This window comes from Macaca fascicularis, chromosome 17 (assembly GCF_037993035.2).
Source record: "Macaca fascicularis isolate 582-1 chromosome 17, T2T-MFA8v1.1".
Taxonomy (NCBI): Eukaryota; Metazoa; Chordata; class Mammalia; order Primates; family Cercopithecidae; genus Macaca; species Macaca fascicularis.
The window spans coordinates 8,176,251-8,189,887 of NC_088391.1; the positions used below are offsets into that span (position 1 = coordinate 8,176,251).

A 13,637-nucleotide genomic window follows, 5' to 3' on the forward strand; every position below is an offset into this window, starting at 1 on the left:
GTACCCGGCCTAATTTTTTATATTTTTTGTAGAGACGGGGTTTCACCATGTTGCCCAGACCGGCCTCTAATGCCTCGACTCAAGCAATTCTCCTGCCTCAGCCTCCCAAAATGCTGGGATCACAGGGCTCAGCTACCACACCCAGCCTCTGCTGAGAACTCTTACTTAGGACTTCTTGAATGAGGAGTTATGTGCAAAGGAGTTATGTGCTGAGTTCTTGAAAATCACAAATCTTTTTTTTTTTTTTTCAAATGTTGCTTCTCCAGTATTCTTCTTCTCCTGGATATTTACATTTTCATTATTTTGTATCTAGGTAATTTTCCAAGTTTTATTTCTAGGTAATTTCCTCAGATCTTTATTTATTGTTTCCCTCTTTGATTTATCTACTTTAATTTATTGTTTCCCTCTTTGATTTATGTACTTTACTATTTAATGCATCTTTTGATGGTTTTTTTCCCTTTAATTTTAATGCTTATATTTTCACTCTTAGCCAGTGCGCTCTGTTTTGGAAGAACAAACACCTTATTCTTTTGTGATGTTTGTCACTTCTTTCATATTCTTAATCACCTCAGTAGTAATTATATTTTATAATCTGTTTTATATGGTTCTGTTACGTGGACTCTTTCTTCTTGGTTTGTTAATTCTCAAGTATGTTGTACGTGCTGGTTCTTACGAGTTCTTTTAAGTGGGATTATTTTCTGGGGAAGGTTCTTATATGTTGTCATTTTGTGAAAGTATTCATCAAAATAGTTTGGTGTTTGCTTCAGCAAGGTGTCTGAAGAGGTTTTCTAAAGTAAGTTGAGTATTGTGTTGATTTGTCGGGATTCTGTAGCATGGAATCTCATGAGGATTTTCTCTCTTGTACTTATGCATAGAACAGGCATGTGGTTTCCATTTCTCTTAAGACATCACCTCGGTCCTCCAACCTTCCTCTTTTTTCTCCATTGCTGTTCCATAAACAGGCTTCCCTTTTGGTTCTATGAGCTGATAGAAATGGTTTTGTCCTATATTTACTGCTTTTCCAGAGTCCTGGTTTTACACAGGGGTTTTAGTTTCATTTTCTGTATTCTATGGGCTCATGGCCACTTTTCATCTACCCTTGTGGGCCTTAGAAACTCAGCTGTAGAGACTGTATCTGACCTAGCTTATAATTCCCCAAACTCCACAACATAAGCTCCTGACTTTAGATTCTGCTTTAGTTTCTTGCTTTGGGGGTTTTAATTTATTTTTTGTTATTTATTTATTTATTTACTTTTTGAGACAGAGTTTTATTCTGTTGCCCAGGCTGGAGTACGATGGTGCAATCTCGGCTCACGGCAACTTCCACCTTCCAGGTTCAAGTGATTCTCCTGCCTCGGCCTTCTGAGTAGCTGGGATTACAGATGCACATCAACACACCCAGCTAATTTTTGTACTTTTAGTAGAGATGGGGTTTCGCTATGTTGGCCAGGCTGTTTTGAACTCCTGACCTCAGGTGGTCTGCCCGCCTCGGCCTCCCAAAGTGCTGGGATTATACATCTGAGCCACTGTGACTGGCCCTTTTTTTTTTTTTTTTTTTTTAAATCAGGTATATTTTAAATGCTGGGGTGTTGTGTTTTATCTCACAGTTCTGTGCATTCGTAACATTGGTAGGGGTTGAGGGAGAGTGTCCATGTTAGTTTAGTCTCTCATTTTCCAGAAATAATATTATACTGACTGGTTGGTTGTATTTAGGAAGGGTGCTGATTTGGTATGTATTAATTTTCTATCATTTACTCTAATAATTCTGTAATTATTTTCAGGAGTTTTTTATGTTGTTTGTCTTAGGTTTTCCAGAAATAGAATTGTGCCATCCAAAAAAACAGTGATGCTTTGCCTTTATAAATTAGCCTTGAAGTTTTTTATCTCATTTCTTTATTTTGTCAGTTCCGGTTAATTTCTCCAGTGGACATTCCTATATTGTTCCTTACTTTTATTTGAATTGGGTACTTTTGAGAATAATTTTTCAAATGCCCTAAAGCAGTTAATTTATGATATATTACTTTTAAATATCTCAGTCTGCATATTCACTTTAGAAGTTATAGTGTAATTATTCTATACTAATGTCATCAGAATGTCATTTCAAGAGTAAATGACAAGAAGTAATACAAAAAATGAAATACAAAAGTGAAATATTCTTAATTTAGAATATTTAAAATACAAATTTTCATTCTTCTAGGTTGTTTCTTATGCTGATCTTCTATGTATTATTATATTTGCTTTGGTATTCTGTTGATTGTCAGTTAATATCAGGGTGTTCCAATAACCATTGGTAGCCCTTTCCCTGCTGCATGTGGAAAGATTGAAATTATATGAGAATATGTGTGAAACATGAAATTTCTAATGAAGAAGAAACTTCTATTATGGTTTGTCTGATGTACCTCATTATTAAAAGAAGACCTCTAGTTTTATTATATCAAATTGTTTCCTCAAACCCTTTTTTGCATAAGATTCCTGTGGTTAAATATTAAATAATGTGCAATGGAAGATGCCATTTTAAATTAAGAATTCTTAACTTTCAATCACATTTTCTTAATTTGAGCAGAATCTGTTCATTTTAATTCAGCATCCTATTTTAAACTACTTGTTCCTGTAGTGTGATTCTATTCTTTCTTGCTGTTTATAATTTAGTACTGTATATAGGCACTTAAGAATGGGCATCTTGTTAGTATTGTCTTCATAATACTAAATACAGAATACCTCTCTCCAAGCAGATGTGTAGATATTTTACTCAGTTCTTTAACACACTTGTAAAATATACAGGTGCCAAAAAGCTGTGCCTTTTGTGATTAGATTAGGTATTTTAGTAATTTAGTTTTTAATTTCCTATGCAATTTAAATATCCTATTATCCTTATGGGGCGGGGTGATACTTACTGTTGTACGTGTTTTATTTTGAATGCTCTTTCTTTTCTTTTTCTTGTTTTCCTCTCCCCACCACCCCGCCTTAAAGAGACAGGGTCTTGCTATGTTGCCCAGATTGGAGCACAGTGGCTGTTCATGGGCGCTGTATGGCTCACGTAGCCTCAAACCCTTGGGCTCAAGCGAATCTCCTGCCTCAGCCCCCTCAGGTAGCTGGGACTACAGGCCCACACCACTGCACTCAGCTTACATTTTAAATGTATTTAAGTAACTCCAATCAGCCTCAGCTCAGAGGTGAACTCAAATTTTATTTCTGCAGCTTTATATTAAAATAACTTCACAAAATTTAGAATTCTTAAGAGAACTCTTGATACTCTATAGTGTAAATTCTACTGTACATGAATTTCTATCTTAACTCACCTTAGATTGTTTTTATGGTCATCTCTTTCCATGTATTCAGCCTTAAAGAAAGATTCTACTTTTAGTCTCTCTTACATACCTACTTTGATGTCAGAATCTTTCCCTTCAGCCCATGCTACACATAGCTTCAGTAGTCACACTAAAGCTAGTAAAACATGTAATTGATTTCCTGTTTTTCTGAGTGTGCAAGACTTAGGAACTGGGCAACTATATAGCATGTTGGCTGAGAGCACAGAGTTTGTAATTAAATCAACCTGAGTTTGAATCTTGATTCTTTTGTTGAATTACCTCTATTTGTCCTTACGGTAATTATTTTGATCTTTTAAGTTAGTTTCTCCTCTGTGAAATAAATATGCTATATCTACCTCACAGGGTGGTTGTGAGGATTAAGTAGACTGATGGATGTGGAACACTTCGATTAGTGCCTGGCTCAAGAATTGTAGTTCTTTTGTGTTACTTAATGTCATAATAGTAAACAAATTTACTCATCTTTGGTTACTTGGCCAGTTTTAGTTTGGAAAGTCTTAGAGACTAGCTTTAGGAAAAACTGTCTAAAATGCATTTCATTTTAGACAAGTAGGAAGTTTTTATCCATTGATAATAGTCTAATATAATTTTTGCTGTATGGATTAACCTTTAATTAAATGTACAATATAGAGTTAGAAACAGAGCTCTGGAATAGTTTTTAAAAAATAAAAGGTTTATATCAATATAGTAATTTGGCTTCATAGTTTTAAGGAGTTTGGGGTTTAATTTTCTTTTACACACATTTGAGACATAACTTGAGAATTCCTATCCTATTTTAATCTCAATGCAGTAGACATTGTGTTATAGTAGTAGGAGTACTAGATTGGGAATTCGTAGAGTTGAGTTTGAGTGTTGGCTTTGCTGTTGACTTTGCATGTATGTCCTGTGGTGTTTATAGCCCGACTTACCTCACCTGCCTATTTAGTTGCTCAGAAAACCAGAAATAATTATGTTGAGGCTCTTCAGAAAGTACAGAGGGCTATTCAGAGAAAAGAAAAGTATTACTTCAGTTCTCTGCTTATTTTTGTTCACCTACATGTTTTCAGAAAACATGTTGGTATCTTATGAATTATTAGACATTGAAACTCATATCCCTGGTAATCATAATTTTGTGACTAGAGGCATTTTTTGGTAACCCTTTTCTTGTATTGTGAGGTGGCATATTACCTCAGTGTTGAAGGTTTTTAGGCATTCACCAAATAGCCAGAAAACAGTTCCTGGATAAGCTCTTTTTTTTTCAGGAAGAGTAACTGTTGCTCTAAATACCCTTTTTAATCTGCTCAGAACTGATCACTCCATTAAGCCTTTGATTAACTCTACCTGGTTTTAATTAATTTGCATTTCATCAGCATTTATGCATGTAGTTGTAGTGCATTAGTGTATATATATTTTTTTAAGTTATTTTATGTCTTTTACATGTGACCTGGTCTTTTTTTCTCAGCTAGCTTGGAATCTCCTGAAGGGTAAAGACAATTGTCCTTTCCCTTTCTCCAATGATAGAGGGTGCTCTGCACATAATGTTTCTTATTGGTTGTGGTGGTTCCTCTAGAACATAATGGTATCAATTGGCCTAATTTTAAATAGTACGCATCTGTAGAAATTTTCAGGATATGCCTGTTTAGAGTTAATGACAAAAAGGCATCAGAACAACAGACTGCTTGATATTAAACATATGGCACTTAAGCTGCTATGTATTTCAACTTTTTTTTTTTTTTTTTGCTTTTTCAAACAATTTTGTTAATTATATTTGGCTGAATGAAATCTAGTAGCTCTTCATAGATAATTTGAATTTTTAATACTGTAATATGTTTGGGGAATGTGCTATTTGTATTGTTAATGATTCTTAATAAAAAAGGAATTATGCCTTTTATAAAAGTTTTTCTTTTATAAAAGGCTTAATTTTATAAAGAGCCCCAATTCGGTTACTTCCCACCCTTCCATTAATTTATTAAATTTTTGGTCATTCTTGCTATTAAAGTTTGTGATGTAAACCTTGATATGGAGGAGACTGTTCTTTCAATAAATCTGCTAACATATTTGGGAATAACTACATTTGAAAAAAGAAACTTTACATTTGCTTTAGTCAGAGCTTTTTCTACAACAAAACAAGATAAAATTATTTCCTTCATCTTTGTGCACTTAAGATCCCAAAGATGATGTTTCTTCCAAATGAATGTTTGCATTTTATTTTCCAGACTTTTTCTCTAAAACCATTTATTGCTCCATTAAGAAACATTTTTACATCTTCTTCAGGAATGTCGTTGTCTGCTGGGTCTTCCCCTCTTCATTCCCCCAAGATTACTCCACATACTTCTCCTGCTCCCAGAAGAAGAAGTCACACTCCAAATCCAGCAAGTTACATGGTGCCTTCTAGTGCCTCTACATCTGTTAATAATCCTGTTTCTCAGACTCCATCTTCTGGTCAGGTGATCCAAAAGGAAACTGTTGGTGGAACGACTTACTTCTATACAGACACAACTCCAGCACCTTTGACTGGAATGGTATGTTTGCATTAAAGAGGACATTTTAGTACTCTCTTGTAACAGGTCCTTTTAGTAATGAGGTGGTCCACCCCCTCCTGCAGCTTTTTATTGTGATGCAAAAAAGTATTTCATTTTCTCACTTAGATGAGAAGTCTAGTCTCTTCTCAACTCTTCAAATTTATCTAGTTCTGCCTTACTAATAACTCTAGTTTTAGACTAATCTGGTTTAATCAGAAATTAGATTATATCCATGCTCTTACTTTAGTACTCTATGGCATGTTTTGCTTATGGGTTTACCTTGTACTAGCTGGAGTTGATGCCTGCTGACATTTGTTTTTAGGTATAGATAGTTTAACCTCTAGTAAGAAGCTAGAAAAAGTAGATGGTATGTCCTCAGTAGTTACTGGAAGCAAATCAATGATAAACCCTTATTTCAGATGAGGTGGTTATTTAACAGCTAGATCTGTGGATGGTGGAGTGACACATAGTGATAAGGGGCCTGCAGTATGGCCCTTTGCTAAGGAGGTAGAAGAGTCAGACCAAAGAGAGCCATGATTATAGATGAGGAAAGAGTTACCAAAGGACTGGTGATGAAGTGAGAGAAGAATCATGAAACAGTTGGGAAGAGGTGGCCCCAGAGGAGACATGAATATGAAGACCAAGAGAGGAAGAACATGGCCAGAAAGAAAGATTTCTTATCAGAGTCAATTAGTAATGTTCCAGGACAGGGAGAAGGGACAGGAGTCAAGGGGGCGAGAATGAATGGAGAAGGAGAGGGAAGGATTCCATGTTATGTAAATTGTACCTTTTTTAGCTTCATTACTTCGTCCGTATTCAAAAATTATTTTATTTACCCTAGAAAAATAAGTAGTAGATGAAGGCCTCATGAGTGAGAAAGCCAGAGTCCACTAAAACAGGGGTCCCTAATCCTTGAACCATAGACCAGTGTTAGGAACCAGGCCTCACAGCAGGAGGTGAGCAGTGGGCAAGTAAGTGAAGTTTCATCTGTATTTACACCCACTCCCCATTGCTCTCATTACCATCTGAGCTCCTCCTTGTGTCAGATCAGTGGCGGCATTAGATTCCATAGGAACATGAACCCTGTTGTAAACTGTGCATGCCAAGGATCTAGGTTGTGTGCTCCTTATGAGAATCTAGTCCTTGATGATCTGTCACTGTTTCCCATCACGCCCAGATGGGACTGCCTAGTTGCAGGAAAACAAGCTCCCATTGATTCTATATTACGGTAAGTTGTATAATTATTTCATTATATGTTACAATGTGATAATAATAGAAATAAAGTGCACAATCAATGTAATGCATTTGAATCATGCCAAAAATATCCCTTCACCCCCACCCCCTTGTCCATGGAAAAATTGTCTTCCGCGAAATCAGTCCCTGGTGCCAAAAAGGTTGGGGATTGCTACATTAAAATAACGGAAGCTGATCTAATCTATAGACATTTGACAGTCATAGATGATAGGCTTATATGAAACATTATTTGGATTTCAATATGCCGTTTTGATCCTCAAAGTTAACTTATTTTGATTGAATTTAATATTTTACTAAGAGAATTTGAGTGAAAAGAAAGCATACTTCTTTTTTTTGTTTGCGCCACATTGTTTTTAGACTCGTGAATCTATGTACTTATGAAACTGTTTCTCCAATTGTAAAATAAGGATATTAATACCTAACTATTCTATGAGAAATAGATGTGAAAACATTTATAGAAATAGTTGTAAGTCATGTAAACTGCTTTTTAAAAATAATAAAATAGCTAACAGTTTTGTGGGCTTTTTAAAAATCAGAAATCTTTCAAACATTATCACAGAACCACTTTCCAAACAGAAGATCAAAAAAATAGGTAGGTAGAGACTTCTCTTTGTTCTTTCAAATAAGGAATCCATGAGTGTTTTAGCCTTTTTCGTTTATTATGTTTTATAATCATTTACCTTTTAATTTTATTTGTAGAAAGAAATTTAGTTTAATGTATATGGAGGCTCTTTGGCACAAAATTACCTCCACCAATTTTATAGAGATTAAATTTACCTCCACCAGTTTTATAGAGATTAAATATGGCACATTTTAATAATGTTTTTACCCCTCACACACTATATATATATTTATTATTATTATTATTATTTATTATTTTTTTTTCTTGAGATAGATTCTCCCTCTTTCACCCAGGCTGGAGGGCAGTGGTGCAATCTTTGCTCACAGCAACCTCCGCCTCCTGGGTTCAAGCATCCTCCCACCTCAGTCTCCCTAGTAGCTGGGACTACAGACGCACACCACCATGCCCTGCTAACTTTTGTATGTTTAATAGAGATGGAGTTTTACCCAGTTGGCCAGGCTGATCTCAAATTCTTGACCTCAAGTGATCCGCCCACTTTGACCTCTGAAGTGTTGGGTTTACAGGCGTGAGCCACTGTGTCCAGCCTAAACTATGCTGTTATATAAGGAAACCAACACGAGAAAAAAGAGATATTACTCTTCCTGCAGACACAGGCTAAAGGAAACCTTACCAGTATCACAAAACTGCTTCCTAGTTGAGATCTAGATCAGAGCAGTCATGTTGAGGCAGCACAAATCAGCTGAATTAGTTTTTAAAAGAGAAAAACAGTTTCATTGTTTAAAATGAAAGAATGAAGAAATAGAAAAGATATTTAAAACTGAACTTTGATTTTGTATCATGGACCAGTGAAGGAGAGAGAGAAAAGAGTGATAAAGAGAAGAAAGGGTGGTGGGATGAGTCCAGTTGGAAGAATGAAAGACAAGAAGCTGGAAGCTGATGTAGTAACTTTATTGTAGTTTGCTTGGAAGGTAAATGTATTATTGTATCCTTCTGTTCACTTAACCTGCTGACCTAGAATGGGTTTGAATAACACTTTGTTTAGTTTGGCCACAAAATGCCTGTGAAGGGGAGAATCCTTTGGGCAGTCAGGGCAATGTTCCTTTGTTACCTCCCAGTACCCAAACACCTTTAATTTCTCCTTCCTTGCTCCCAGTTGCTTTCAAAAAGTGGTGATGAACTGTTTGTATAGTTGCCGCTTAGTATCCAAGGGGGATTGATTCCAGGACTCCCACATATAGCAAAATTCCTGGGTGCTCAATTCCCTGATACAGAATGACATAGTATTTGTGTAGATCTTATACACATCCTCCTGTATACTTTAAATTATCTCTAGATTACTTATAATACCTAATGCAGTATAAGTGGTCTGCGAATAGTTGTTACACTGTATTTTTAATTTGTATTACTTCTTATTGTTGTGTTGTCATTTTTTTCCCCTGAATATTTCCTACCCATGGTTGGTCCAATCCTTGAATACAGAACCCAGGGATACAGAAGGCTGACTATGTGACATTTCTTCCAAAGAGCTACTTTTGTCTTCTCAGTGGAGCTTAAATTTTATTGTATCTGAAGAAATGTTTTCTTTCTCATTAGGTTTTTTTTTTTTTTTTTTTGAGACAGAGTCTTGCTCTGTCACCCAGGCTGGAGTGCAGTGGCATGATCTCGGCTCGCTGCAGCCTCCACCTCCCAGTTTCAAGCAATTCTCCTGCCTCAGTCTCCTGAGTAGCTGGGATTACAGGCGCCTGCCACTAAGCGTGGCTAACTTTTTTTTTTTTTTTTTTTTTTTTTTTTGAGATGGAGTCTCGCTCTGTCACCCAGGCTGGAATGCAGTAGTGCAATCTCGACTCACTGCAAACGAGTTTGCAGTAGTGCAAACTCGCCTCTGGGTTCAAATGATTCTGCCTCAACCTCCTGAGTAGCTAGGACTACAGGTGCATGCCACCACACTCGGCTAATTTTTTGTATTTTTAATAGAGACAGGGTTTCACCGTGTTAGCCAGGATAATTTTTGTATTTTTAGTAGGGATGGAGTTTCACCATGTTGGCCAGGCTGGCTCATTAGATTTTTAATTGATTACTGAAATATTATATTTATTTATTTATTTATTTATTTATTTATTTGAGACAGAGTTTCGCTCTTGTTGCCCAGGCTGGAGTGCAATGGCGCGATCTCCACTCACTGCAACCTCCACCTCCCGGGTTCAAGCGATTCTCTTGCCTCAGCCTCCCAAGTAGCTGGGATTACAGGTTTGTGCCACCACACCTGGCTAATTTTGTATTTTTAGTAGAGACGGAGTTTCTCCATGTTGGTCAGGCTGGTCTCGAACTCCTGACCTCAGGTCATCCGCCCACCTCAGCCTCCCAAAGTGCTGGGATTACAGGTGTGAGCCACCGTGCCAGCTGAAATATTATTTTTAATATGAAATTCTTTCAGAAAGTATTCTATAACAGCTATTCTCTGAGGTTTTTACTTCAATATTATTTACAGCTTTAAAATGTATTAAAATTTATTACTATCATGTAAAGATTAAAATTTTATCAAAACACTGATAAAGCTTATCGATTATGAAAAATTAGTGAGGCTGGGCATGATGGCTCACACCTGTAATCCCAGCACTTTGGGAGGCCGAGGCAGGTGGATCACCTGAGGTCAGGAGTTCAAGATCAGCCTGGCCAATGTGGTGAAACCTTGTCTCTACAGAAATAGAAAAATTAGCTGGGCATGATGGCGGGTGCCTGTAATCCCAGCTACTCGTGAGGCTGAGGCAGGAGAATCACTTGAATCCGGGAGGCGGAGGTTGTAGTGAGCCGAGATTGCGCCACTGCACTCCAGCCTGGGCGACAGAGCAAGACACTGTCTGAAAAAAAGAAAAAAAGAAAGAAAAATAGTGATTATATTTACCCCCTTCCTACCTTTTTAGGTGTTTCCAAACTATCATATTTATCCTCCGACTGCACCTCACGTTGCTTATATGCAACCGAAAGCAAATGCACCTTCCTTCTTCATGGCCGATGAACTCCGACAGGTATGCTTTCAGAATTCATAGTAAGAATACTTAATGTCTCCTGTGCTTTAGTGAACAGGGGAAAGAACAGAGCTCTTTTCAAATCATATTATTTAATCAAATATGCTGTAGTAAAGCACATCGAATTTATAAGTTTTAATTGGTGTGTTTAAGGAAACCTGTCTTTCAAAAAAATTTCAAATAAATTTTGTGTTAGGATATAAAACGTAGAATAGCTATTTAAATGGTTCGCTCTTCTGTACTTCATTTTATTTCTATTGAAAAGGCTCTTTGAAGTATATAAATAATTTCAATGGTTTCTAACAGTATTCTTCTAATAGGTGTAGGTTAAAAATAAGTAGTTTGGCCCAGGAATTAACTTTTAAGAGAGCTCAATATTTTTTTAAAAGAATGTTTTACAAAAGTGTTTTGTTTAATTTTTGGTAAACAACTAGTTATTTGATATGTAGAATTTCACTTTACACTCAGATTCTCAGAAATATTTTTGTTTCATAGAAGTGAGTTCTACCAGTATAGTGCTTTTTAAATTAATTATTACCAGCTTACTAGTAGACCTTGAATTTTCAGCCACAGTGTTAGTCATGTGTTTTGGGTAGCCCAGCTACCTGTGTGTAAGTGGCACAGCTACTTAAACTCAGTCTTAATTATGGGCAAGTCTAAGTCTATCTGGGCCTGGAGTTCAGACATTTTACCATGTTTAGAAATGTTGTTTCATGATTTTAATATTTAAAAAGTGCACATGCCAAAAATATTAATATTTAGGTTATTTAATTATAATAGGAAATCCAGGGTTCAGAATCTGTGTTTAAATAGAAATATACTTATTTCTGTTTCATAGGAGCTGATCAACAGACATTTAATAACAATGGCTCAAATTGATCAAGCAGATATGCCAGGTAAAATGCAAGTTGATCCTTCCTCTCTTTTAAAGGCTGTTATAATTCTTATGTGGTAGTACATGTTTTATGCATTACTAAGAAGAGTTCCAGGCTGGGCGTGGTGGCTTATACCTGTAATCCCAGCAGTTTGGGAGGCTGAGGCGGAAGGATTGCTTGAGCCCAGAAGTTTGAGACTAGCCTGAGCAAAATAGTGGGAACATGTCTCTACAGAAAATAAATGAGCTAGGCGTGGTTGTGCACATTTGTAGTCCCAGCCACTCAGGAGAGACTGAGGCAGGAGGATCACTTGAGCCCTCAAGGTCAAGACTGCAGTGAGCTGGCTATAATCGCCCCACTGCACTCCAGCCTGGGTGACAGAGTGAGACCCTGTCTCAAAAAAAAAAAAAAAGAAAGAACAGCCCCAAGATACTACTGATCATCTAGTTTATTTCTGTTAATTTTACGTATGTTCATAAAAAGTGTATATAGTTTTAGAATTCATGGTGATTTACTGTGCACTAGAATATTTTTATCTCCTGAAACTTAATAAAGCATGGGTTCTTAAGCAGGAGAGGATGGTAATTATTAGTACCATTTGTGAGACTACTGTGTGCCAGACAGTATACTAATTAAATACTTTACATGTCTTACTTTATGCCTCACAAACATCCTGTGACATATTATTTCCACTTTACATATGAGGAATACTGAAGTTGGCAGGTTAAGTAACTTACCTTTAGAACCAATGGCTGGTAAATAACTGACTGATTCCAGACTTAAACCAAAGTTTTTCAGACTGTACCACGATATTTCTTAAAGCATATTAAAATATCTTTCCTTAGCTTACTCTGTATAAATGAAGTATGATATAATTTAGTAAAATTTCATAAATAATACAGTAGGAACACATTTGCCATAAAGATCATCTCAAAATGCCTGGTTGTAATCAGGAATTCAGCATAGTCTAGTGTGTGTTGTCTCTTGATTGCTAAAGAATTAAAAGAAATATGGCTGTTATTTCTTAAGATGGATCTTTCCAGGTAAGGTGGGAAGGAACTTACTTGTCATAACCTTTGAAATATTCATCTTGGAATTTTTCTTAACTGTTTAATATTGTATTTAAGGCTTTAGCCAGGTTTTGCAAAAGTTTAAAAAGAAAAAAAATGGAAGGCACAAAGACTGGAAAGGAGAAAATAGAACTGCCATCTGTAAATCATGTGACTGTAGATTAGACATTATTTGAAATAACAAACTGTAGAAAATGGCTGGATATAAGATTAATACATCAGTTGCATTTCTGTAGGCCAGTACCCAGTTAACTTCAAAATATAATTAAAAGCAAATGCTGTTTAAAAATGCAATATCAGTATGTACGAATAAATACAACAAAAGATAGGTAAGATTTCAGCAGGGGAGATTTATTCATTAAGAAGTATTAAATAATGTAAAGTGAAATTCTGTAGATTAGTAGAGATTACTCATGATTAGGAAGACAGAACAAGTAAGATGTCAATTTTTCTAAACTGACATATAGATCCAGTAGAATTCCAGTCAAAGCATAACTTCCAGTCAAATCTTTTCATGAAGTATGATAAAATGTATCAAAGAATAAAGGGCCAAGACTATCCAAGGTGCTTTGAAGAGTATGGTTGTTATTTATGTTCATATGAAGAATTTGTTTGTGTATTAGGGAAGGAGAGGTTTGATTTGAGTCTACAGTAACTAAAACGTGATGATGACACAGGGTTAGACAGATTAATGGAACAGATTACAGAGAGCCCAGACACGTTCTGTGATAAAGGTGGCAAATCAGTGGGGAAAAGAAAGCATTGGAAAAATGGTTTTTGGTTTTTTAATTAAAAAAATAAACTTTGATTGAGGCAGCATCTTGCTCTGTCACCCAGGCTGGAGTACAGTGGTGTGATCGCAGCTCACTGCAACCTCTGACTCCTGGGCTTCAGCATTCCCCCACCTCAGCCTCCCAAGTAGCTGGGGCTACAGGTGTACACCACCACACTTGGCTAATTTTTGTATATTTTGTAGAGAGGGTCTCACCATGTTGCCCAGGC

General features: G+C 36.3%; 1 protein-coding gene across 11 annotated transcripts in view; it reads left to right on the forward strand.

The window, feature by feature from the left end:
* PAN3 (poly(A) specific ribonuclease subunit PAN3) overlaps positions 1-13,637 on the forward strand; it is a 158,932-nt gene that overhangs the window by 114,326 nt on the left and 30,969 nt on the right. For all 11 annotated transcript variants that reach the window (XM_074021786.1, XM_005585540.5, XM_045377071.3 and 8 more), the window contains 3 exons: positions 5,580-5,827; positions 10,586-10,690; positions 11,529-11,586. In XM_074021786.1, the coding sequence (XP_073877887.1) occupies positions 5,580-5,827; positions 10,586-10,690; positions 11,529-11,586 (411 nt within the window). The remainder of the gene's footprint in view (positions 1-5,579; positions 5,828-10,585; positions 10,691-11,528; positions 11,587-13,637) is intronic.